This window comes from Lithobates pipiens, unplaced genomic scaffold (assembly GCF_037356315.1).
Source record: "Lithobates pipiens isolate NorthernLeopardFrog02 unplaced genomic scaffold, aLitPip1_a1.2 Scaffold_73, whole genome shotgun sequence".
Lineage (NCBI taxonomy): Eukaryota > Metazoa > Chordata > Amphibia > Anura > Ranidae > Lithobates > Lithobates pipiens.
Window position 1 is genome coordinate 95666 of NW_027507896.1, and position 27143 is coordinate 122808.

At 52.5% G+C, this 27143-nt stretch overlaps 1 protein-coding gene across 1 annotated transcript; it reads left to right on the forward strand.

Annotated features, from left to right (window-relative positions):
- The first annotated feature begins 1164 nt into the window (after positions 1 to 1164).
- Positions 1165 to 11379, forward strand: LOC143959391 (claudin-7-like). Its single transcript, XM_077468028.1, has 4 exons — positions 1165 to 1426; positions 9672 to 9836; positions 10567 to 10651; positions 10772 to 11379. Exons 1-4 carry the CDS (start codon positions 1204 to 1206, stop codon positions 10947 to 10949), a joined length of 651 nt encoding a protein of 216 aa, XP_077324154.1. The 5' UTR covers positions 1165 to 1203; the 3' UTR covers positions 10950 to 11379.
- The last annotated feature ends 15764 nt before the right edge of the window (positions 11380 to 27143 follow it).

The window sequence follows — 27143 nt, forward strand, 5'->3', positions numbered from 1 at the left end:
CCTGATAAGGAGGTGTTTGTGTACACAGGGCCACACCCAGCGCCTATCAGTGCGAGACCTTTATACTCAGCACTGCTATTACAAGTGACACTCCCACTCCACATGTCTTCTGTCACCCCATACACTCCAATCTCCAGATCAATTCATATCTCATCATTGATCAATCAGAGAGAGGGGGGGGGGCTTCCTCCTATGTACATCAGAGGTAATCAGAGGTCTTTGGAGGTCAACAGAGGTCTTCTGAGGTCTTCTGATGTCTTTGGAGGTCTTCAGAGGTCTTCTGATGTCTTTGGAGGTCTTCAGAGGTCTTGTGATGCCTTTGGAGGTCTTCTGATGTCTTTGGAGGTCTTCAGAGGTCTTCGGAGGTCTTCGGAGGTCTTCTGATGTCTTTGGAGGTCTTCAGAGGTCTTCTGAGGTCTTTGGGGGTCTTCGGATGTCTTTGGAGGTCTCCAGAGGTCTTCGGAGGTCTTCTGATGTCTTTGGAGGTCTTCAGAGGTCTTCTGAGGTCTTTGGGGGTCTTCGGATGTCTTTGGAGGTCTCCAGAGGTCTTCGGAGGTCTTCTGATGTCTTTGGAGGTCTTCAGAGGTCTTCTGAGGTCTTTGGGGGTCTTCGGATGTCTTTGGAGGTCTTCTGAGGTCTTTGGGGGTCTTCGGATGTCTTTGGAGGTCTTCTGAGGTCTTTGGGGGTCTTCGGATGTCTTTGGAGGTCTTCTGAGGTCTTTGGAGGTCTTCTGATGTCTTTGGAGGTCTTCGGAGGTCACATTTTTGTGTATTCTAAATCCAACAAACACAAAACTTTCTAAAAACATTTTTCTATCAATAGCAATAAATAAAAATAAATCAAATGAACACAAATCTAAATAAACAGAGAAAATAAATGTAACAGAAAGTGAATCGGATTTCCTCCTCTCATTATGAGGAGAGTGTGGGGGAGGGGACATTAGAGTGTCAGCTCCTGGGGCTCAGGGATATTATCGGAGACGATGATGATAGTAATAGATTGGAGGAGGATATCGATGATATCGATGATACTGATCGGGGTCTCCGGTGAGTCACTTCCGGTCTCTCCGATACTCTTCCTAGCACCGATACCGGTGTTGTGAGTTTTGGTGACGTCACAGTCTCACCTGGGAGGGAGGGGCGGGGCGGTATATAAGGGGCGGTCGGGCTCAGGTGAGATCAGTCGGTCGGTCAGTCGGTGAAGATGGCGAACTCCGGGCTACAGATGTTGGGATTCGTCCTCGCTCTGATCGGGTGGATCGCGCTGATCGCAGCGACTATAATGCCGCAGTGGAGGATGTCATCGTACGCCGGAGACAACATCATCACCGCGGTGGCCATTTATCAGGGGCTCTGGATGTCCTGTGTGACCCAAAGTACCGGCCAGATCCAGTGCAAGGTCTACGACTCCCTGCTGCAGCTGGACGGTGAGTACTACTACCCCCATCGTGCAGTACTACTACCCCCATCGTCCACTACTACTACCCCCATCGTCCACCCCCTACCTACTAATATTCCCATCATCCACTACTACTACCCCCCCCATCATCCACCCCCTACCTAATACCCCCATCATCCACCCCCTACCTACTAATATTCCCATCATCCACTACTACTACCACCCCCATCATCCACCACTACTACTACCCCCCATCATCCACCCCCTACCTAATACCCCCCCATCACCCTCCCTACTGCAGCTGGACGGTGAGTACTACTACCCCCATCATCCACCCCCTACCTAATACCCCCATCATCCACCCCCCCACCTACTACTACCCCCCATCGTCCACTACTACTACCCCCATCGTTCATTACTACTACCCCCATCATCCACCCCCTACCTACTAATACTCCCATCATCCGTCTTCTACCCCCCCCCACTCCCACCTACTACTACCCAGATCATCCGACTTCTACCCCCATCATCCACCACCTACTACTACCCCATCATCCATTACTACTACCCCCCCCCAATCACCCATCTTTCACCACCATCACCCCCCCCATCTACTACTACCCCATCACCCTCCCTACTGCAGCTGGATGGTGAGTACTACTACCCCATCATCCATTACTACTACCCCCCCCCCCCAATCACCCATCTTTCACCACCATCACCCCCCCCATCTACTACTACCACCATCGCCTTCCCTACTGCAGCTGGACGGTGAGTACTACTACCTCCATCACCCTCCCACAACCTACTACTACTCCCCAGCCTACTACTACCCCATCTATTACAACCCCCATCATTATGCCCCAATCATCTACTACCCCATCATCACCTCCCCTACTACTACTACCACCACCCCTCCATCTACTACCCCATCATCACCTCCCCTACTACTACTACTACTACCCCATCATCACCTCCCCTACTACTACTACCACCACCCCTCCATCTACTACTACCCCATCATCACCTCCCCTACTACTACTACCACCACCCCTCCATCTACTACTACCCCATCATCACCTCCCTTACTACTATTCCCATTATCTTCCCCTCTATCTACTGCTACTCCCACCTACTACTACTACTCATTATCTACCCTCACCTACTACTGCCACCACTCCATCTACTACTAATCCCATCCCCCATCTACCACTACACCCATCATCCACCTACTACTCACAACATTCCACCCCCCCCCCCCCCCCATCATTCACAATCTACAACCTCCCCCATAATCCACCCTTCTCCCTGTCTAACTACCAACACCACCCACCATTTACTACTACCCCCCATCTACTACTACCCCCTCCCTGGTGGTGGAAGAGTGCCTTCAGGACCCCAGTACAAGGTCTCCTCCTCCACCCCACTCATTATTTATCTCCTCTGAGTGTTGGGGACATCAATGGTGACATTGGGTGGTTGGAAGGTGGAGGGTTTATCCTGATGGGAAGGTGACTGGGTGGGTCCGGTGGTGGTGTGTAGCTCATTGTACAGAAGGTGTGTTGGGTGGGTCCGGGTCGTATGGTGGGGTGCCTGCCTGGTTCTGGTTGTTGGGTGGATCTGGTTGGACGGTGACCTTCCTGGATCGTGGGTGGCTGATTGTACAGTTTGGTGGTTTATTATCTTGTTGGGTGGATCTGATTGTTCAGCACTTTATTGTATTGCTGGATCTTTATGGGTGGATCTGGTTGTACGGTGACTTGCTGGATCTTGTTGGGTGGCTCAGGATTGGCAGGTGTATTGGCTGGTTGTACGGTGACTTGTTGGGTGGCTCAGGATTGGCAGGTGTATTGGCTGGTTGTACGGTGACTTGTTGGGTGGCTCAGGATTGGCAGGTGTATTGGCTGGTTGTACGGTGACTTGTTGGGTGGCTCAGGATTGGCAGGTGTATTGGCTGTACGGTTGGGTGGATCTGGTTGTACGGTGACTTGTTGGGTGGCTCAGGATTGGAAGGTGTATTGGCTGTACGGTTGGGTGGATCTGGTTGTATGGTGACTTGTTGGGTGGCTCAGGATTGGAAGGTGTATTGGCTGTACGGTTGGGTGGATCTGGTTGTATGGTGACTTGTTGGGTGGCTCAGGATTGGAAGGTGTATTGGCTGTACGGTTGGGTGGATCTGGTTGTACGGTGACTTGTTGGGTGGCTCAGGATTGGAAGGTGTATTGGCTGTACGGTTGGGTGGATCTGGTTGTACGGTGACTTGTTGGGTGGCTCAGGATTGGAAGGTGTATTGGCTGTACGGTTGGGTGGATCTGGTTGTATGGTGACTTGTTGGGTGGCTCAGGATTGGAAGGTGTATTGGCTGTACGGTTGGGTGGATCTGGTTGTATGGTGACTTGGTGGGTGGCTCAGGATTGGAAGGTGTATTGGCTGTACGGTTGGGTGGATCTGGTTGTACGGTGACTTGTTGGGTGGCTCAGGATTGGAAGGTGTATTGGCTGTACGGTTGGGTGGATCTGGTTGAGTCTCGTTGTATTGGTGGGATTCCCAGGTGAGGCCCCCTCATGGTGGGTTATTGGAGGGGGGGCGTGCGCCCCCTGAGTTCCTCTTGGTCAGACGTTGGTGATCGGAGGGCCAGCTGGTTGGGCGGTGGCCGGTTTCATTCACTGACTTCCTCAGAACCGGTCAGACCGGTTTCAGTTTGAACTTTCCTCCCCCTCCCCCACCTCTCCTCCCGACATTGACTGACTGTGTTCCCGGCTCTGTGCCAGCCCCGGATTGTCCCTACAATGCCCCTATAGATGAGGCACGGTCCCGGGAAGGCGGTTGGTGTGTCTGTGGCATTCTCAGGTGTGCAGACACTTCCGTTACCTGTTTTCCGCTACCTCTTATCTGCTGATAAGGGGGGTTATCGGCCCTTTCACTGACTTATCTGAGGGCGGGGGCCACGTGAGCCTCCAATCCTCTACACAAGGTGTGAGCCGCTCCACAGACTGCAGGGCCCGATACTATATTGTATACGAGGGTGGAGGGGCCCCATACTGTATTGTATATGAGGGCCCGATACTGTATTGTGTACGAGGGTAGAGGGGCCCCATACTATATTGTGTACGAGGGTAGAGGGGGCCCGATACTATATTGTGTACGAGGGTAGAGGGGGGGCCCGATACTATATTGTATACGAGGCCCCATACTATATTGTATATGAGGGTAGAGGGCCCCATACTATATTGTATATGAGGGCCCCATACTATATTGTATATGAGGGCCCGATACTATATGTATACGAGGGTAGGGGGGGGGCCCTGATACTATATTGTATGAGGGTAGAGGGGCCCCGATACTGTATTGTAGAGGGCCCCCTCATTCTGTAACAGGGTTATGCTGGTGCCCCATTGTGAGTTGATGGTGGGGTAGTTGTGTGAGCTCTGGGCCCTATGAAGGAGGTTCTTTAGTTTGGGGGGGTAGTTGGTGAATTGCCCCATTGTGAGTTGATGGTGGGGTAGTTGGTGAGCTCTGGGCCCTATGAAGGAGGTTCTTTAGTTTGGGGGGGGGTAGTTGGTGAATTGCCCGTTGTGAGTTGATGGTGGGGTAGTTGGTGAGCTCTGGGCCCTATGAAGGAGCTTCTGGAAGGTTCTTTAGTTTGGGGGGGGGGGGGGGGTAGTTGGTGGAATTGCCCCGTTGTGAGTTGATGGTGGGGTAGTTGGTGAGCTCTGGGCCCTATGAAGGAGCTTCTGGAAGGTTCTTTAGTTTGAAGGGGGGGGGGTAGCTGGTGAATTGCCCCGTTGGGGCAAGTTAGGGGTGAGCCATGTGCCCCTAGAAGGGTCTCGGGCTTGCCTGTGATTGGGCAGGGAATGGAGCAGTTGCCCCTCCTCAGGAGGTCTCTTGGGGGTGACCCCCCGGGGTGACGTGTGGTTATTTGTTCTCGGGGTTGGACGGAGGAGGAAGTGTTGGAGGGGGAGGGGGGGAGTTTGTAGTTTCCTCCTGTGTTTACCTCCTTAGTCTCTGTACAGTTTCTATGAAACTCCCCTCCCCCTCCCCCTCCTCCCCTCCCCCCTCTCGGGGTGTGACTCTGTTGTGTCACCTGGGACTCTCCTACCTGTCCTGTAATGGCTGCTGGACTCATCTCCGCCATATACTGCTGCGTAGTACAACCCCCGACTCCTCGCACTCCACTGCTCATTGTACAGATGTCGTCATATTGCAGCAATAAAAGGGAGACTATCCTTCCTCTTGTAGTATGGAGAATGTAGGAGGCCATGTATCGTCTAATGCTGCCACACCCGGGGGGGGGGGGGGGGGGCAATCTGATTGCACCCTCTCCTTCAGGTTTCCCTGGCACTGTGGGGGGCCGGATTTGGTAGGTTTACATTGGTTGCCCATAGTGGGGAAATCTGCAGAATGTCTGTACATGTAGTCGGGGGGGGGGGGGGGGGGCCTGGGGTGAGTGCCCTCCTGTATGTGTTTTGTCCCCCCTTCCTCTGTACATGTGGGTCGGGCCCCCCTGGGGTGAGTGGCCCCACTTCCTCTGTACATGTGGTCGGGCCCCTCTGGGGTGAGTGCCCTCCTGTTTGTTTTGTCCCCCTTCCTGTGCATGTGGTCAGGACCTCCTGGGTGAGAGTGGCCCCACTTCCTCTGTACATGTGGTCGGGCCCCTCTGGGGTGAGTGCCCTCCTGTATGTGTTTTGTCCCCCCTTCCTGTGCATGTGGTCAGGACCTCCTGGGAGTGAGTGGCCCCACTTCCTCTGTACATGGTGGTCGGGCCCCTCTGGGGTGAGTGCCCTCCTGTATGTGTTTTGTCCCCCCTTCCTGTGCATGTGGTCAGGACCTCCTGGGGTTGAGTGGCCCCACTTCCTCTGTACATGTGGTCAGGCCCTCCTGGGGTGGAGTGCCCCCCTTCTGTGCATGTGGTGAGTGCCCCCTTCTGTGCATGTGGTGAGTGCCCCCTTCTGTGCATGTGGTGAGTGCCCCCCTTCTGTGCATGTGGTGAGTGCCCCCCTTCTGTGCATGTGGTGAGTGCCCCCCTTCTGTGCATGTGGTCAGGCCCCCTGGGGTGAGTGCCCCCCTTCTGTGCATGGGGTGAGTGCCCTCCTGGGGTGAGTGCCCCCCTTCTGTGCATGTGGTTCAGGCCCCCCTGGGGTGAGTGCCCCCTTCTGTACATGTGTGAGTGCCCTCCTGGGGTAAGTCCCCCCCCCCATTTGTACATGTGACCCCCCCTCCATAGATCAGAGTAGTGCAGAGCCCATGGAAACCATCTTCTGTATAATTGATCCCGGCACGGTCTCCGGTTACTTTCCGTCTCGGTGAAGCCGCCGATAAGGAGTCTCTTGTCATCCAATCTGGAGGAGACAGAGCCGGTCTGGCCCCTGATTATGGGGTCAGCCTGTGCACAGGTCCTGGTGTTGTGGGGGAGGGACTGGGGCATGTATGTTGCAGGGGGGCATGGGTGTAGTCTGGTGCTTGGGGGGGCAGTTTGGCAGGGTGGCCTGTGCTCGGGGCATAGCGTAGTCTGGTGCTAGGGGGAGGGGTATGGTGGGGGAGCATGGTGGTGTGTGCTCAGGGGTAGAGTGGGGGCCATGTGGTCTGTGCCAGGGAGGGGGGTAGGTAGTGTGGTATAGGTGGGGTCAGGGGTGCATTTAGGAGGACAATACAGACAACCTGCAGTATGGCTCATGTCCAGCTGGCCCTCGGTTCATGGCTTGCACACCAATCGGCCATAACATTATGACCACCTACATAATGCTGATTAGGTCCCCTCCCCCCTTTTTCCTGCCTGAACAGCCCCTGACCCATCATGGCATCGCTTCCCCCAGACAATTCCATAACTGTGCAGAAGGGCTCAGAACTCCACCAGAATACTCCTAAACTTGCCAAAACACCGAGATGCCACCAAACTGCATGAAAGATTCCCAATGGGGGGGATGGACCCCTTGGAGGATGTAGATCTCATTATACTTCAGAAGCTGCTGGACGTTTTGTTGAGACTGGATGTAGTTGGGTGTGGAGGGAGCATGATGAAACCACTGATGCCTGGAGGAGCCCCCTGGAGGGGTTGCACTTGTATGGGCTGAAGCTTGGGATTTGTGAGTAGAATCTTTTCTATAGGACAGCAGTGAGCACTATGATCTCTCCTCCTTCTCTTGGAACAATTGTCCTGGGAAGGCGAAGGATGAGAACCCTTCCCGGATTGATATGTTGCAGTTGATGAATAATGGTGGAACCTCCTTCGAGATGTACTTGTAGACCAGTGATGGAGAACCTCGGCACCCCCCAGATGTTTTGGAACTACATTTCCCATGATGCTCAACTACACTGCAGAGTGCATGAGCATCATGGGAAATGTAGTTCCAAAACATCCAGGGTGCCAAGGTTCACCATCACTGGTCTACAAGTACATCTCAAGGGAGGTTCACATCACTGGTCTACAAGTACATCTCAAGGGAGGTTCACCATCACTGGTCTACAAGTACATCCTCAAGGGAGGTTCCACCATCACTGTTGTAGACCATTCCTGTTTTCGGAGGTCTTATTTATGAAGGTGAGAGATGTGGTCCACTTTTCCTCGTGTTGAGGATCTCAATGAAGAGAGAATTGGATCTTTTCGAATGGTGGATTTCTGTGTTTTGGGACTATTCATCTTTTAGGTTTTGGGAAGTTTGAGGTGGGGTTTTTATTCTGTGGTTGGCTCTGAAGTTGGTTGTGTGAAGTACTTTCCAGTGCCGGCCATCTTGTTTGGTTTTGAGGTTGGGCGTAGTTGGACTCCACTAGACCTCCTGAAGGTGTGCTGTTAGTAGTAGATCCTGTAAGCTGGGAGGTGAGGGCCTCCATGAATTAGACTTTTCTCCAGCTCATCCCACAAGATGCTCAACCGACTTGAGATCTGAAGAATTTGGAGACCCAATTCGACATCCCAAACTCGTTGTTGTGTTCATCATCAGACCAGGCCACCTTCTTCCATTGCTTGTTGTCCAGTTCATGTGCCCATTTGTAATGGGGGGGGGGGGGGGGGGGGCTTTAGCTGTGGACATGGGTCACCATGGACACCCTGATTGGTCTGGCTCCTCCATAGCCTCCTATAAAACAAACTGCAATGACCAACTTCAGGGACAACATGTTCACTTGCAGCCTCATATATCACACCCACATTCAGATGTCCTTACCTGTCGGTGGCCAGAATGTTCTGATTGGTGGGTGTGGCAGGGGAAGATGTTCAGACTGATGTCGGGTGTATGAGAAATGAGCCGTTCCGGCAGATGTCGGTGCCGTGAGCGGTAGCGTTGTGGAAGGAGGGAAGGGGCTTGTTTTGTTCTCCTCCTCCTGCACTGAGGAATTTGCCGGGGACAGGAATCGGCAGGCCCAGGTATGGTGGCTTCAGGGCTTTCCTGGGGTGGGGGGGGGGTAGATTGCTCACTTGAACTCCCTCCTGGCCATGTGAAATGTGATCCACAGAAGCGTCTCCTGGTCCTCGGGAGGGTCTTACCTGTACAGGGCAAAGTGTGAAGGAGGCCGGAGGAATGTGGACATCACTCTACTGTCTCTAGAGACTTTCCATAATGGTGGCAAATCTCTGCAGCTGGTTTCTAGATTTTTCTTGCCCTGAACAACCTCCCGAAATCTCCATTCACATTTCAGATGGGGGTCATAACGGGGTCCCTCTTGGGGGTTCTAGTTGAGGCCATAATGTGGGCTTGGGGTGCTGGTTCAGGTAGCTGGTCTGTGGCCTTTAGCTGGTCTGCAGATAAGGCTCTCCTGTAGTTCTGATCTGGCCGCCATTAGGGGAGAGCTGCGACTTGCACTGGGGGAACACGAGGCAGAACATTTTTCCCTCTCTAGGGGGTGCTGGACACTGAAGTGCTATAAAGTATAACTGGACAAAGCTGTGGTGTTGGTTGGAGAGAGTAGTTGGTAGCTCTGTCAGGTTTGTCCTATTAGATTTCCCTTCATTTCCTGTCCCAGTGACCCAACAGGAAGTAACAGAAATTCCCCAGGTACATTTCCCCCCACTTCCTGTTCTAGTGACAATGGAAAGGCCTTTCCCTTCCCTTTCTGTCTGGATGACACTGGGACAAAGGGCACCAGTTCCACTCCATCCAAATTTAGGGAATGTTTTGGCTAGAGACGCTTTAAACCAGAAATAAGAGGACCGTCACCTCGAGCTGCTGGTAAAATACCGATTATTATACTATTCCTCTGTACATGGCCTGAAAACCAAAGTAGTCTGCATTGTTCTCGTAGTATTGAACATGACTAACCCTCTTCTCTTCTCTCCACAGCCGCCCTGCAGGCCACCCGGGCCCTCATGGTGCTCTCCATTGTTCTCGGGGTAGTCGGCATGGCCATTTCCACCATGGGGATGAAGTGCACCAAATGTGGGGGTGATGACAAGGTGAAGAAGGCACGGATTGCCATGACCGGAGGCTTCATCTTCCTGCTGGGGGGTGAGTACCAGGCTTGTGGGTGCAATCTGTTCATAGAGGGTGGTAGACCCAGCTGTTCTGGGGTAACTCTTCCAGGCATTGAGGGCGTTTTGGTCTTCCACTTCAAATGGATCTCTTAGATAAAGGCATGGGAGGGATCCCATTACAAGGTTTGAGGTGGGTTGTTCTAGAACGGGGAAACCTGGCACAGATCCCAGAGCCTCGGATACAGGAGACCTCTGGTTTCAGCATCCACTGAACACCAAGACTTGACTTCAGTTTGGATGGAGTGAACCTTTTAGAACCTCAGATGGTGACTCTGAGCCCAAACCTGAAAACTGATATCAACCAGGGCTTGGAATTGTTCATAGGTCTTTTGGAAGGGATGGCTTTTTGTAGTAGTGGGGTCATTTTTGAAAGGCATGGACTTTAGTGGTATAGTGTGTGTGCTTTAAAGGTAGGTGGGCCTTTGGCATGGAGAGCTCTATGGTTTATTGGTTAGGAGGGCTTGTGGTGCAGGCTATATTGGCAGAGGGGTCTCTGGTGGGAAGGCTTCTGGCTTGGACTTTTTTTGGTGTGGTGGCCTTTATGGTAAAGACTTTTTCGTCTGGGAAGTCTGGCAGGGTTATTGGAAAGGGAACCTTTTCTGACACGGGCTTTGAGGGCGAGGTCTTTGTGGTGGTGTCTTTGGCGGGAGGCAAATCTTTTTTGTGTGGAACCCTTACTTATAGTATATTGTCTTGCCCTGCAGGTCTGGCGGCCCTCATTGCCTGCTCCTGGTATGGAAATCAAATCATCCGGGACTTCTACAACCCTCTGACTCCCATCAACACAAAGTAAGTTGCCACTTCCAGTATTGCTTTCTCAGCTGTCCTCCATCTGCTACTAGATGGGGGTAGTGAACCCCCAGCATGTGATGGTTTATCTCTAACTTTCTCCATTGTTTCCCTCCCCAGGTATGAATTCGGCGCTGGCGTATTCCTTGGCTGGGCTGGCTCATTCTTGACCCTGATCGGCGGCGCTCTCCTGGCCTGCTCGTGTCCCCGGAAAACCGGCTACAGCACCAAAGGCTACCCAAAGACGGGAGGTGCACGGACCAAGGCTTCATCCGCAGGTGGCAAGGAATATGTCTGACCTTTAAGGCGCGGTGTCTTGCCAGCTTCCATCTGACTCCACACTTCCATAATGCTGCACTTTCAAGGATTCCTGAGCAGAGATGGTGGGCTGCCATGGTTTTACCTCTGCAGTGTGGAGACGGATGCCATCCTTTTCTGCCTTTCCAGGACTGTGTAAATTGTGTGGTCACATGGAGTACGGAGCTGACCGCTTTACTCCTTGCTTCAGAGTAACTTTGCACCATTGTGTCTTATGAAATGTAACTGGTTTGTTATAATTATATATGAGGGGGGGTGGGAGGAGGGGGTTGGTATCTGATCTTTTATCCTGGTATAATGGGAGTGTCCCCGGAGACCTCTCGGCCTTCATATGTACATGAGTGTTTTTGCATTTTTAGTAGATTTTGTAAATAACTTTTTTTTTCCAATAAAAGTTTAAAATATATAAACTCTTTTTTTGTATTGATGTTATAAAAGACCTGGTGGGCACATGACTACACTCAAGGGGCATAGTACCACCTTCCTGAATTGGTAAGACCCGTTTGAGGGGACACGTGGCCATTCACATGACTTGCATTGGGATGTGCAGGAGCAGATCCACCAATGATGGTTCGGGGGCTCCTCGCAGAGCACGGGAAGCTGAATGCAAATGGGATTGTGAGATCAGGTGATGAATGGACCTTTAAAGTCCCCACCATGTCCACATAAGAGGGGGGTCTACAAGCTGAGATGGATATGTACATGCAGCATATCCTACGTTATGGATGGTCTCCAAGTTCTGGGAGTACTGGTGGTTTAGGACCTTTGGGGGGGGGGGGGGAGGTGATCTGTATCGGATCACGAGGTTTTCAGTTTCTGATGATGGCTAGAATAGGAAGATGCTCTTCACCAATGGGAACATGGCTCTATCAGGGAGGGTAGATCACTCTTGGGATTCCCCCCTTAACTTCTGGAGACAACGTAGGACACAATATAGAATCTAAAACCTGAAGAGAACATAAGTCATTCATTCATTATCTAGCGCTACCTATACGAACTGAATCGCCTCAGGGTGCTTTTCTTGCCACCGGTGTCCAGAACATAATACATGGTGCCGGTAATGGATATAAATTTGGAGAGGTCCATAGAGCTGACAGACCTAGAGCTAAGCAAACGGCAGGATACAGCCATTGGCCCAGGGGGCTCCTCGCAGAGCATGGGAAGCTGAATGCAAATGGGATTGTGAGATCAGGTGATGAATGGACCTCCGTAGATTGGTAAAACCTTAAAGTCACCACCCTGTCCACATAAGATGGGGGGGGGGGGTCTACAAGCTGAGATGTATATGCAGCATATCCTACGTTATGAATAGTCTCCAAGTTCTGGGAGTACTGGTGGTTTAGGACCTCTGGGGGGGGAAGGAAGGTGGTCTGTACCAGATCACAAGGTTTTCAGTTTCTGGTGATGGCTAGAATAGGAAGATGCTCTTCACCAATGGGAACATGGCTCTATCAGGGAGGGTAGATCACTCTTGGGATTCCCCCCCCCTTAACTTCTGGAGATAACAGAGGACACAATATGGAATCTAAAACCTGAAGAGAACATCATACATGGTGCCGGTAATGGATATGAATTTGGAGAGGTCCATAGAGCTGACAGACCTAGAGCTAAGAAAACGGCAGGATACAGCCATTGGCCCAGGGGGCTCCTCGCTGTGGGAGGGGCATCCATTAGACAAGGGGGTTCTCAACCTCAGTCATCAAGTACCCCCAACAGGCCAGGTTTTGAGAACTTCCCTTCCATTAAAATGGCTTATCAATATCATTGCAGAGCTGCTTTAAATAAATGACGTTGGGAAGGTCCCAAAACATGGCCCCTTGGGGGGTATTTGAGGTTGAGAACCATTGGTCTAATGGATGCCCCTCCAGTGGTGAGGAGCCCCCTGGTCTAATGCAGTGGTCTAACTGTCCAAGTTCCCCCAACGGGTCGTGCTTTCAGGTTTTCCTTTACTTTGCAGAGCTGCTTTAAAGTGGTTGTAAACCCTTACAAACCACTTTGACCTACAGGTAAGCCTAGATTAAGGCTTACCTGTAGGTCCAAGCAATATCTCCTAAACCTATACGGTTTAGGAGATATTTACCTGAAGACAGGCACCGCTGTCGCACTGGGTAAGCCGCAGATTGTGGCAATATGCCGTGAGTGTCGGCTCCCATGCGCGGGAGTGACGTCATCGCTGCTCCGGCGAATCACAGCGCCGGAGCAGCGAGACCCACCAAGAAGATGGACGCTCGGACTACAGGGGACAGCGGTGACTTCGCTGGCTCCTGTGTCAGGTAAGTGACACATAATGGACTGCGATGCGATGCATAGTAGTCCATTATGCTTTACCTTTGCAGGGAATGAAAGGGGAAGTAACACTCATCAGGGTTTACTTCCTCTTTAAATCAAAGTAAGAGAACCTGAAATCCTGGCCTGTTGGGGGAACTTGGACAGGTTGAGAGCCACTCCATTAGATCAGGGGGGTTCCTCACTACTGGAGGTGTATCCATTAGACCAGTGGTTCTCAGGCCTCATGTAGGGGCCAGGTTTTGGCAACTTACCTTAGGGGGGGGGAGTCTGTGCTGATTATCAGCACAGCCCCCCCGAGGATGCCCACACTGGACCACCAGGGACACCACCAGGGAAAAGGTAATCCTCCCTAGACCACCAGGGATGCCCATGGTCAGCACAATGGATGCCGATCAGTGCCCACAATGGGCATCACTGATTGGCATGCATTATTGTTTGGCACTGATTAGCATCCATTAGTACAGTATAAAACCAATGCTGCCTATGAGTGCCCACCTGTTATGAGTGCCCATCAGTGTAGCCCCATCAGTGCCGCCTATCAGTGCCCATCAGTGAAGGAGAAAATGTACTTATTTACAAAGTTTTGAAACTGAAACAAAAAAACTTTTTTTTCTCAAGTCATCTTCCAGGACGGCACACCTGAGAGATGAGAGGCTCCTCCCTACAGGAAACACAATCAATCGACAGCTGTTTTAAGTCCCCACCCTTCCCCTTGATCCTCAGTTTTTGATTGTGTTTCTCCCTACACAGCGAAACTGTTTGTTTTTTTCCAAATGACCCGAAGCCTGGGGCTGGTGGTCTCCCCCTGGGAGCCGGACCACAAGCCTGGGAAGCCTCTGGGTCTGGTAGGATATTCTTGTCCTTCCTGGGGGGTTCCCCTATCTTTTCCTCAGGGCGGGCAGCAGAAATTGGAAGAGCCCCCCTGAGAGCTGAAGGACCCTGGGTACAGTGGTGTACCCAGAACTTCAGGGGCCATTATCCTGTCTCCCCCTCCTTACCTGTACAGGTGGCTGTTCAGACGGGGGTGCTGGCCATCGGTTCTTTCCAGGGGGATCTTGTCCCCGACTCCTGGGTCCCCGGTAGCTCGCGTGGGCTGCCGGAGAGGGCGTGGCAACAAGCACCCGCGTCATTTTCAAACTTCGGGAAAATGGCAGCGGCGTTCTTACCCAGGAGGGAAGGCTGAGAGTCAGTAGGAGCAGGCGCCCACATCCTCCTTTCTCTAGAGCGAGGAGGCACCAGTTTACTACGGTGGATGTCTGCCTTAACCACCTCAGATATGAAGATGGGAATGAGGAATGGAAGGCATTGCCCCCCCCCCATGTATATAGACTGACTGACTGGTACAGTGCAGGACACAGCCTAACCTAGCACCTCCCTATGGGGACAGCAGTTGGGGGGGGGGGGAGCACTTTGGCGGCTATCCTCCTTGCGTGTGGACCATAAGGATGGAAAAGCAAGCCCGCTGGCTGTGGCAAAAAGAGGAAGACGACAACGGTGAGTACTTTACTTTCCTTTTGCCGTGGGAAATTAGCTGCAAAATCCCCAATTCCAGCCAGAGGGTTCCTGGGCATTTGAGATCTCACCTGGGGTCTGGATTCAAATAGCCCTTAAGCTTCTGCTAAAAACACCAGCTGCAGCCCCTCTTACATCAGAGAAGCTGTATGGTGGACAGGTGGTGCAGAGGAACGAGTGTGCCTAAACCACCTCAGATGAGAAAGAGGTAGGTAGGCCATTGCTCCCCCTTCCCCGTGTATATACTGACTGGTGCAGTGCAGAACTTGGGGTCGGGATACAAATAGCGCAGACGCCACTGCTAAAACCACCAGCCACAGCTCCCTCTTACAGCAGAGACACTGTGGTTATCGCAGCAGTAGGTTGCCAGCCTCTCCCTACATGCCCAGTTGTGGTACATTAGTAGGGATGAATATAGCGTACAGAGGGGACCTGGTAGATACAAAGTTACTTACAGGCCAGGTATACCACTGAACAGGTTATTAATTGGGCAGTGGTTGGTGGATTCAGAAGCTCCCCTGGTCAGCAGGTGCACTAGGTTACCGGCCCTATTAGCCCAGCTGCTAGGAATCTGAAGTTGCTTCACAATGTTTAAAAGCTGACCTAACATTCAAGGATGGGCAGAGACCAAGCTACTGTGTGGCACAGTAGGGGTTCCCTTGTCACAGATCCTCCTTTTGGGGGTTGCTTGCTATAGTTAACTTTCATAAGCTCCAACCTCCCACTCCACCTTTACACTGTGTTTATATTATAGTGTAGGATGTAAGAAGAAACTTTTTTTATTGGTTTGGGCTACAATCCACGCAGTGGCAGATCTAAAGGCGATTCACCATAGATCGCTCCCTACATCCTTTTAATTGAGGATTTTCTGTGCAAACCTATGCAAGAGCTACATAATTGATTGTTTGAAGCCTGCAAATAGCTATTTACCTCCCAGGCTAAACTGGTAACCACCTCTTCTAGAGAGGTCTTAAATTGGTCTCTAGGGCTGGGCTCATTGAGACTTTAGTTGCTAATCAGCACCACCTGGATATGTGCTGGCTAGCGTTTGCTCAGTCTATGGAGGTAAGGTAGGACAACAACTACTACTAATAGTAGGGTGTCCAACCATTTTAGGATCTGTTCCTTCTCTGGTGGTGAAGGTTTAGTATCTACAGCCCAGGCTATGCCTATGAAATAAATTGCCTGTTGGTTATTTCATAAAGGGATAGACCATGACTCCTCATTGGCTGCACACCAGTAGACCTCAGTAGTGAAGGTTTGTGCTTGCTGGGATGTTTTTGTGGCACAGCAGAAATACACATTGAGATTTGTGACATCTCTGCTTAATAAGGACTATATTGCTGTACATCAGAAATGCACTGCACTGAAGCTTGTTTTCTGTCCTTTATATACTAAAGGTACTGCTTTGTTTGGCTACAGATCAGAAGAATACAACAGTGAAGGTGGTCTGTACTTTCTGGTTTTGTGTTGCACAGCAGAAATGCACATCATTGAGTCTGGTGACATCTCTGCTCATAATGGTTATATTGCTGCACATCAGACATACACAAGATTGAGGTCTGTCTGTGGGGCTTTGTGTCCTGTTTTACTGCCTTATCAGAAAGGCAGCAGTGAAAATTGATGGTTCGAATTTGTTGGGCTACATAGTAGAAATACAAATTGAACCCCTGCCAGGTGTAGTACATATACTGCCTTTGGTAATCCATGTAGCACCACAAAGTGGTGTTGTGCTGATTTTAGCCATGCGATTTGACATGTTGAGTCGCAAGGCCAAATCGCTTCAATATGGATGTGCTATCTCTATTCAGAATTGTTATATTGTTGCACATCAGACATATACAAGATTGAAGGTTGTCTGTCCTTTTATGTCTTGCCTATACTGCCTTATTGGCTGCATATCAGAAAGGACACAGCAGTGAAGATTGCTTGTCTTTTTCTGATTTTGTTTTTGCTGCTCAGCTGAGAGACACATTGAGGATGGTGGCCTCTCTGCTCAGTATTGGTATATTACTACACATCAGACATACACAAAGATTGAATGTTTGTGTCCTGTATGTCCTATATTTACTGCCTTATCGTTTGTATATCAGGCTAAGCAGTGTTTCTCATGGATCTACCTTTCTGCATCTTAGGGATACACAGCAGGGGTTTGTTGGCTGCAATCCTCCAGGGAGTCACAGCATTGGGGACCCCTTACTTATTCGACCTGAAAATTGCTATTTGTTTTTTTTTTTTCCCTGCGACCTGTGTAATCTTGAGGTCTGTGGATCCAGGAATCAGGGACTGCTGGTGTCGCACAGACACAAATGGTACCCATTGGAAGCCATAGTATATGACTTCTCATGCGTCTTGCAGTCCCAAGTCGCAGGTTGGGTCGCACGGGTGTGGGAACCCTAAACTTATCTGTCCCTTCTGATTGAGGTTTTGCTACACAGCAGGAATACTCATCATGACGTTATTGTTTTATTTTGCAGCAGACCAGAAAGATTGCAGCTGTAAAGGCTGTCTGTCTTTTTCCTCAGTGTCTGCTTTTATGTTGTTGCACAGCAGAAATACTCAAGATTGAAGCTTGTTGGTGCTTTCTGTTTCAGAAAAACACAATGCTGCAGGTTGCTTGTGTCCTTTCTCAGTGTTGGTTCTATCTGAACTACACTACAGAAGTGCATGACAGAAAGGAATGTCTTGTGTTCCATATTTTTTCCCTGTGGCATAGCAGAAATGCACAACACGGGAGTTGGTGTTCATATTGATCTTATAACTGTATTTGGTGGTTTGTCAGAAATACACAACATAGAAGTTTGGGTCTTTCTGTCTTTATATTTATAGTCTTGTTTTGCTGTACATAGGTAAAGCACAACAGTAAAGGGGGGTTCCTGTCTTTTCCGTATTTATATATCAGTTATGACCTAGCTAGCTGCACTAAAGAAATACGCAGCATTTAGGGTTTGCTTGAGTCTTAATGTTTTTACGTCTTGGCAGCACATCAGAAAACCAGACTATGAGGACTGTTTGTCTACGTTGAGGTTCAGATTTGGGTCTCTTCCCATATTTGATATATTGGTTTAGCTAGTCACACTCAGGCACACAACATTGTTGTCTATGCTTGTGTCCTTTCTGTCTAAATCTATTGTGCCGTGCCCACAATCTATGATCATTGTATTTGTGATATTAATAATGCATGTATCACCTTTTTGTATTTCAGCCTTCTTTTCCATGGAGGGGCGAGGAGTTCGGGCTGCAGCTGCCACATGTCAGAAAACCTTGACCACTTGCATTCAGGGATGCCAGAACCATTTCCTAGGGTTGAAGCCCTGTAGGGTTATGGGACACTGGAGGAAGGGGATAATGAATCGCCCTGTTTAGTAAGAACTTGGAGAGCTCTGTTCAGAGGAGTATTAGGGCCTGAGGATGGAGTATAAAGATGTATACCCGATCGAATAGGTTTCGGCTCGGTGCATGGCCTTCATTTCACCCTTTCAGCAAAACTAGACGTAGCAATATGGGTAGTCTACTCCTGCTAGGGACTTTAATCTCCTGAAGAAGGCTCTCAGGCGTAAGTAAGGACATAGATTGGGCATGCCTTAAACCCAGGGTTCAAGCTTCTGTTAATCTATTTCCCTTAAGTAGGCTTCCCTTTGGTCTTTTGCTGACATAAAGATAAAAAGGAAGCAGTTTTATTTCCCTCAACAGGATAGTGTTAAGACAGGCCCTCTTATTGATTAATGTAGTGTCCTTGTCTTACACAGGTCTCTTATTTATCTTTTTAGTGGTTCTAAGTAGCACCTACAGGCATAATAGGCCATGGTTGTTAGATGTGTGAGATAGGCAACATTGCTAACCTACAAGTTTAACATGTTTTCTAATTCCATTTTTAAGAGCCCATTTCACCTAGATACTGCATCCGAAGAGGAAAAGGCAGGGACATCGGTGGAGCAGACCTGCAGATCAGCCGCATGATCCAGCTAAGATGCCTTCATCAAGCATATGAGCGTATGGAGTGGAGGTAAAGCTCACTGCAGAGCCAAGGTTCACCAAGAGGGTCTTGCAGTGGCCCCACCCTAAGGTAGGCCTGAGGTACTTGTTTATCCTCTCAGGTGTGCCGTCCTGGAAGATGACTTGAGAAAAGTACCAGTTACTTACCGGTAACTGTCTTTCTGGGAAATCTTCCAGGACGGCAGGCCTACTTCCCGCCCGTTGGAGGAGGGAAAATTCTAGAACACTAGAAGGTGAGTACCTATGAGGAATGATTTCCCTTGTGAACCTGGTTCAGGAGTTACTTCTCTACAAACTGAGGATCAAGGGGAAGGGTGGGGACTTAAAACAGCTGTCGGTTGTGTTTCCTGTAGGGAGGAGCCTCTCATCTCTCAGGTGTGCCGTCCTGGAAGATTTCCCAGAAAGACAGTTACCGGTAAGTAACTGGTACTTTTTTTTTTCAAAATTTTCGGTATTTTTTTTATTTGTAGTGCAAAAAATAAAAACCGTAGAGGTGATCAAATACCACCAAAAGAAATCTCTATTTGTGGGAAAAAAATTATAAAAATTTCATTTGGGTACAGTGTAGCATGACCGTGCAATTGTCATTCAAAGTGCGACAGCGCTGAAAGCTGAAAATTGGTCTGGGCAGGAAGGTGTTTAAGTGCCCCCCCCCGGTATTGAAGTGGTTAAAACAACTCTGCAAAAGAAAACTTCAGGAGCGGTTGGGAACCACTGCATTAAATCAGGGGGCTCCTCACTAGGAGGGGGCATCCATTGGACCAGGGGGCTCCTCACTACTGGGAGGGGGCATCCATTAGACCAGGGGGCTCCTCACTACTGGGAGGGGGCATCCATTGGACCAGGGGGCTCCTCACTACTGGGAGAGACATCCATTGGACCAGGGGGCTCCTCACTACTGGGAGGGGGCATCCATTAGACCAGGGGGCTCCTCACTACTGGGAGGGGGCATCCATTGGACCAGGGGGCTCCTCACTACTGGGAGAGACATCCATTGGACCAGGGGGCTCCTCACTACTGGGAGGGGGCATCCATTAGACCAGGGGGCTCCTCACTACTGGGAGGGGCATCCATTGGACCAGGGGGCTCCTCACTACTGGGAGGGGGCATCCATTGGACCAGGGGGCTCCTCACTACTGGGAGGGGGCATCCATTGGACCAGGGGGCTCCTCACTACTGGGAGGGGGCATCCATTGGACCAGGGGGCTCCTCACTACTGGGAGAGACATCCATTGGACCAGGGGGCTCCTCACTACTGGGAGAGACATCCATTGGACCAGGGGGCTCCTCACTACTGGGAGAGAAATCCATTGGACCAGGGGGCTCCTCACTACTGGGAGGGGCATCCATTGGACCAGGGGGCTCCTCACTACTGGGAGAGACATCCATTAGACCAGGGGGCTCCTCACTACTGGGAGAGGCATCCATTGGACCAGGGGGCTCCTCACTACTGGGAGAGGCATCCATTGGACCAGGGGGCTCCTCACTACTGGGAGAGACATCCATTGGACCAGGGGGCTCCTCACTACTGGGAGAGGCATCCATTGGACCAGGGGGCTCCTCACTACTGGGAGGGGCATCCATTGGACCAGGGGGCTCCTCACTACTGGGAGAGGCATCCATTGGACCAGGGGGCTCCTCACTACTGGGAGAGACATCCATTGGACCAGGGGGCTCCTCACTACTGGGAGGGGGCATCCATTGGACCAGGGGGCTCCTCACTACTGGGAGGGGGCATCCATTGGACCAGGGGGCTCCTCACTACTGGGAGGGGGCATCCATTGGACCAGGGGGCTCCTCACTACTGGGAGAGACATCCATTGGACCAGGGGGCTCCTCACTACTGGGAGAGACATCCATTGGACCAGGGGGCTCCTCACTACTGGGAGAGAAATCCATTGGACCAGGGGGCTCCTCACTACTGGGAGGGGCATCCATTGGACCAGGGGGCTCCTCACTACTGGGAGAGACATCCATTAGACCAGGGGGCTCCTCACTACTGGGAGAGGCATCCATTGGACCAGGGGGCTCCTCACTACTGGGAGAGGCATCCATTGGACCAGGGGGCTCCTCACTACTGGGAGAGACATCCATTGGACCAGGGGGCTCCTCACTACTGGGAGAGGCATCCATTGGACCAGGGGGCTCCTCACTACTGGGAGGGGCATCCATTGGACCAGGGGGCTCCTCACTACTGGGAGAGGCATCCATTGGACCAGGGGGCTCCTCACTACTGGGAGAGGCATCCATTGGACCAGGGGGCTCCTCACTACTGGGAGAGACATCCATTAGACCAGGGGGCTCCTCACTACTGGGAGAGACATCCATTAGACCAGGGGGCTCCTCACTACTGGGAGAGGCATCCATTGGACCATGGGCTATAACTTTCTAAACAAAAGGGCTTGTGCTTCAGACGTGAGAAGAAAATGCCCCAGCATGAGTGGGAATAAATGTCGGGCCTGGTCAGTAAAAGTAAGGGGGGAGGGGAGGAATGGTGCACCTGGCTGCAGTTTGGAGACCACTGTTTTGTGGAGAAGGATATGATGTATATTCAGGGTCTTCAAACTATGGCCCTCTAGTTGGACAGGAACTAAAATTCCCATCATGCCCGTTCCACAATGCCTCATGGGACATGTAGTTCACAACAGCTGGAGGGCCGTAGTTTGGAGATCTGAGCACAGGTCTCTGCATTCCTCCACCCCCCCCATATTTGGATTCTGTATGATGTGATCCAGCAGGTGCCTCTAGATCAGTGATGGCGAACCTTGGCACCCCAGATGTTTTGGAACTACATTTCCCATGATGCTCCACTACACTGCAGAGTGCCTGAGCATCATGGGAAATGTAGTTCCAAAACATCTGGGGTGCCGAGGTTCCCCATCACTGCTCTAGATGTTCCTCCGTATGAGAAATATTGAGCTTCCTTGGCCTTCTCTATCTCAGTGTGTCAGATTGGAGCTTTGGATGAATCCTGAAAGGATATTGGGAAGGACCCCCCCCCCCCTCTTTGTCTTGCCCTAACTTTGGGCTTCATTGTAATTTTATGTAGCGTGCCTCTTGGTAAAAAGCCTTGACGCTCTCCGACTGGAGAAAAGCGGAACTTGTCTTTTACCAAGCGCCAGCCTGGCCAGAAGTACAGACAGGGTGGTGAAGACACCCAACCACAATGGAGGCTTGGGGGTACAGAAAAGGGAACTGGTACTCGTTCTGCAACTCGTCTACATACTGGACCACATCATCTGTCTGGAACATTCGTTCCTAATCTGCTTTTTATTGTAAAATACATACATGTGATCAGTGGAATGTCCCATAATTGGAGGGGTGCACAGAACGCACCCCCTTAGAAGCGACCTTGCCTCTTTAGTGGTGACATGCCATGGTGGGGACAGCCCACTTCTCTCCTGTATATTATAAAGTACAATTCCTGGAAATTGAGTGGTATTAAATCTTGGTCCGAGTGTGACGAGGACCATTTTATGGACCTCCACATGTAGATACTGCGGCAGGGTGGTCTTCCCGCGTGAGAAGGCACCTGTACCTGGTTTGGAGCAGTGGTTCTGGGGGCGCGTTCCCCCAGAGACCCGCTCTCCCCTTCAATCCAATCAGCAGGTTTCCGATGGCCGCCAACACCTCGCAATCATTTCAGGAATGGCGGTCTGCCTAGGTCGGTGATGACGAACCTTGGCAACCCCAGATGTTTTGGAACTACATTTCCCATGATGCTCTGGCACTCTGCAGTGTAGTGGAGCATCATGGGAAATGTAGTTCCAAAACATCTGGGGTTGCCAAGATCACTGATATATATGTTGCTCCTGTGGGCCTGTAATCTGGAGGTGTGGTGAGGAAGAGTCGGGGGAGGATTTGATGGTGAGATCGGGACTTCGGGGAGGGAGGGCGGATTTGTCTGGAACATTCCACCTCTGGTGGTTCCTCAACCAATCGGGGCTCAAGATACGGGTTATAATGGTTCCACTTCTTGCATATCGATATTTTGTATACTATGGATGGGGGCGCCTCTCTATACAGTGAGTATAGAAAATAATCCCCCCCTAATCTTGTTGCTTTTTTAGTCTGGAATGAAAACAGACGGGTGTCTGGAGTTGATGACATTAGCATTTAACAGTTTGTGTCCCAACAGTGGGATTCCGTCACTATTGGTAATATGGCAAATACATATCCAGAGTCTGTGTCTTGGGGGGGGCACGGACCTGAAGAAGTAACACCACCTCAGGGGTCCCAAGGCACACACTTCACAAAGAGCACCGTTCCCCCAAATTCCAGGCCCCATAATCGGTGGGCAAGAGGCTGGCATTCAGTGCCCTCCAAAAGCCTCGGTCCCGGCTCGGTCTGTCACATTTCTCCCCTTTCGGCAGACGGGTTGACTCTCCGAAGTTAGTCAGGGGTTCCAGTCCTCCAATGCCGGTATCCACACAGTACCCCCCAAACAAATTTGTTCCAGAGTATTCCTCACCCAGCCAACCTCTGCCTCTCTCAGAGAACACATCCGCCGCTGGGGAGAGGCCTGGACTGGCCCTTTTACCTGGAGTCTTTTCAGCCGCTGGAGAGAAGACGGGGTGACTGGGCTCACTCCATCAAGTTGTTGGGGATCTGGGCCGACCGCCCACCATCCCCGGGGTATACCAGTGGAGACTGAAGTCCCATCCACCGATATCAGCTCAAGCTGCAGTTGTGTGTAGGGGCCGGTAGCACTTCAGCTGAGGACCCACTCCAGCTGAATTTTGGGGGGGTGAGGCCGACGGGCCCCTGGAACTCTGCAGCCGTTACCAGTGCTGGGCAGAGGTTGGTAGCACTCTGCCCGGTTGCCAGCGCTTCAGCTGGATTGGTGTCATCATTCTGGGGGCGCCTTCTGCTGTTGGAACTCCTTTTCACTGGTATTGGGCAGCACAGTGGTGTAGTGGTTAGCACTTTCACCTAGCAGCAATAGGGTCCTTGGTTCGAATCCCGACCACGACACCATCTGCCTGGAGTTTGCATGTTCTCCCTGTGCCTGCCTGGGTTTCCTCCGGGTACTCCGGTTTCCTCCACACTCCAAAGACCTGCTGGTAGGTTAATTAGACCTTGTCTAAAAAAAATTGGCCTGTGTATGTCAATGCTGTATGTGTTTGTAAGCATGTCGGGACCTTACGGGGTAAAGGACCATGCAAGCCACAGATGGACTCTGGTGGCAAGAAAGCGCCCTGAGGCGATTCGGTTCGCATAGGTAGCGCTATACAAGTCACTCACTCACTCGTCTCCCGGGTGCATGAACCCTTGTTGGGCTGGAAAAATGGCCGCTTCTCCTCCCTGCATCTCTGAAATCCACTGGGAGAGAGGAACCATCACCTTCTCACCTTGGGCCTCTGAAACTGCCACGGGTGGGGAGCAGGGGGTCTGCAGTACTCTGTCCTGCGCCACGTGTGGGGAGCAGGGGGTCTGCAGTACTCTGTCCTGCGCCACGTGTGTTGAGCAGGGGGTCTGCAGTACTCTGTCCTGCGCCACGTGTGGGGAGCAGGGGGTCTGCAGTACTCTGTCCTGCGCCACGTGTGGGGAGCAGGGGGTCTGCAGTACTCTGTCCTGCGCCACGTGTGGGGAGCAGGGGGTCTGCAGTACTCTGTCCTGCGCCACGTGTGGGGAGCAGGGGTCTGCAGTACTCTGTCCTGCGCCACGTGTGGGGAGCAGGGGTCTGCAGTACTCTGTCCTGCGCCACGTGTGGGGAGCAGGGGGTCTGCAGTACTCTGTCCTGCGCCACGTGTGGGGAGCAGGGGGTCTGCAGTACTCTGTCCTGCGCCACGTGTGGGGAGCAGGGGGTCTGCAGTACTCTGTCCTGCGCCACGTGTGGGGAGCAGGGGGTCTGCAGTACTCTGTCCTGCGCCACGTGTGGGGAGCAGGGGTCTGCAGTACTCTGTCCTGCGCCACGTGTGGGGAGCAGGGGTCTGCAGTACTCTGTCCTGCGCCACGTGTGGGGAGCAGGGGGTCTGCAGTACTCTGTCCTGCGCCACGTGTGGGGAGCAGGGGGTCTGCAGTACTCTGTCCTGCGCCACGTGTGGGGAGCAGGGGGTCTGCAGTACTCTGTCCTGCGCCACGTGTGGGGAGCAGGGGGTCTGCAGTACTCTGTCCTGCGCCACGTGTGGGGAGCAGGGGGTCTGCAGTACTCTGTCCTGCGCCACGTGTGGGGAGCAGGGGGTCTGCAGTACTCTGTCCTGCGCCACGTGTGGGGAGCAGGGGGTCTGCAGTACTCTGTCCTGCGCCACGTGTGGGGAGCAGGGGGTCTGCAGTACTCTGTCCTGCGCCACGTGTGGGGAGCAGGGGGTCTGCAGTACTCTGTCCTGCGCCACGTGTGGGGAGCAGGGGGTCTGCAGTAGTCTGTCCTGCGCCACGTGTGGGGAGCAGGGGGTCTGCAGTAGTCTGTCCTGCGCCACGTGTGGGGAGCAGGGGGTCTGCAGTACTCTGTCCTGCTGCCAGTACTTGAGCAGGTGATGCACAATCTATAACATCCTCTGATGAACAGTCCATACATTCTGTAATCTGTGGCCGGAGAGATGAGACAACTGCCCCCGGCTCCCTGGAACTCCACAGTTGCTGCCGGTGCTGGGCAGAGTTTGCTAGCACTCTGCCCTGTTGTCAGCACTTCTGCTTTGGGGATGGCAATCTCCAGATTTTCCACTGCCGATTCTCCGGCATGCTGCTGGACAGGCACATTCCTCCCATGCAGAAACAGGATCATCAATCCGCCATAAGACCTCCGCGTCCGTAGCTGCGGGGGCAGGTTGGCAAAGCACACTGCTACTCGGCCACACTGCTGACTCTTCAGCCAGGATTTGTCCAGGGGTATTTCCTGATAGTCCCAGGAAAAAGGGGAACTCTCTCCATCTTCCAGGGCACTTCCCAGACGTTCAGTATCTCTTCTCTGAAATCCATGATTCCATCCACCCGCCACTCCAAATCTCTCCCAGAGTCCCCTGACAGCTTCACATACATCAGTCCCGGGCCTTCCATTGGGCTGTCATCCGCTATCCAGGGACATGCTTGGGATACATGCCACCGGAGGGCGCTGTAACTCTCATCCAGCTTCATCTCTGCCCAGACCGGCCTGCTTAATTCAGCTGTCTGCTCCTTGTGCGGTTTTTCTCCTAAAAACATCCCCCGCAATCCATACTGCGACCAGGACCATTCCTGACTGGAGGGACGGGTGAGGGGGAATGAGGGAGGAGGAATGAGGGACGGGTGAGGGGGGAATGAGGGACGGGGAGGGGGAATGAGGGATGGGGAGGAGGAATGAGGGACGGGTGAGGGGGGAATGAGGGACGGGGAGGGGGGAATGAGGGACGGGGAGGAGGAATGAGGGACGGAGAGGGGGGAATGAGGGAGGAGGAATGAGGGACGGAGAGGGGGGAATGAGGGAGGAGGAATGAGGGACGGAGAGGGGGAATGAGGGAGGAGGAATGAGGGACGGGTGAGGGGGGAATGAGGGACGGGGAGGAGGAATGAGGGACGGGGAGGGGGGAATGAGGGACGGGGAGGAGGAATGAGGGACGGGTGAGGGGGGAATGAGGGACGGGGAGGGGGGAATGAGGGAGGAGGAATGAGGGACGGAGAGGGGGGAATGAGGGAGGAGGAATGAGGGACGGAGAGGGGGGAATGAGGGAGGAGGAATGAGGGACGGAGAGGGGGGAATGAGGGAGGAGGAATGAGGGACGGAGAGGGGGGAATGAGGGAGGAGGAATGAGGGACGGGTGAGGGGGGAATGAGGGACGGGGAGGAGGAATGAGGGACGGGTGAGGGGGGAATGAGGGACGGGGAGGAGGAATGAGGGACGGGTGAGGGGGGAATGAGGGACGGGGAGGGGGGAATGAGGGAGGAGGAATGAGGGACGGAGAGGGGGGAATGAGGGAGGAGGAATGAGGGACGGAGAGGGGGGAATGAGGGAGGAGGAATGAGGGACGGGTGAGGGGGGAATGAGGGAGGAGGAATGAGGGACGGAGAGGGGGGAATGAGGGAGGAGGAATGAGGGACGGGTGAGGGGGGAATGAGGGACGGGGAGGAGGAATGAGGGACGGGGAGGGGGGAATGAGGGACGGGGAGGAGGAATGAGGGACGGGTGAGGGGGGAATGAGGGACGGGGAGGGGGGAATGAGGGAGGAGGAATGAGGGACGGAGAGGGGGGAATGAGGGAGGAGGAATGAGGGACGGAGAGGGGGGAATGAGGGACGGAGAGGGGGGAATGAGGGAGGAGGAATGAGGGACGGAGAGGGGGGAATGAGGGAGGAGGAATGAGGGACGGGTGAGGGGGGAATGAGGGACGGGGAGGAGGAATGAGGGACGGGTGAGGGGGGAATGAGGGACGGGGAGGAGGAATGAGGGACGGGTGAGGGGGGAA

Excerpts from the sequence above, each read along its gene's own strand:
- LOC143959391 (XM_077468028.1), top strand. The coding sequence starts at position 1,204 with ATGGCGAACTCCGGGCTACAGATGTTGGGATTCGTCCTCGCTCTGATC. Across the intron at positions 9,837-10,566 it reads CTTCATCTTCCTGCTGGGGG|GTCTGGCGGCCCTCATTGCC; the intron begins GTGAGTACCAGG and ends CTTGCCCTGCAG. Across the intron at positions 10,652-10,771 it reads CTGACTCCCATCAACACAAA|GTATGAATTCGGCGCTGGCG; the intron begins GTAAGTTGCCAC and ends TTCCCTCCCCAG.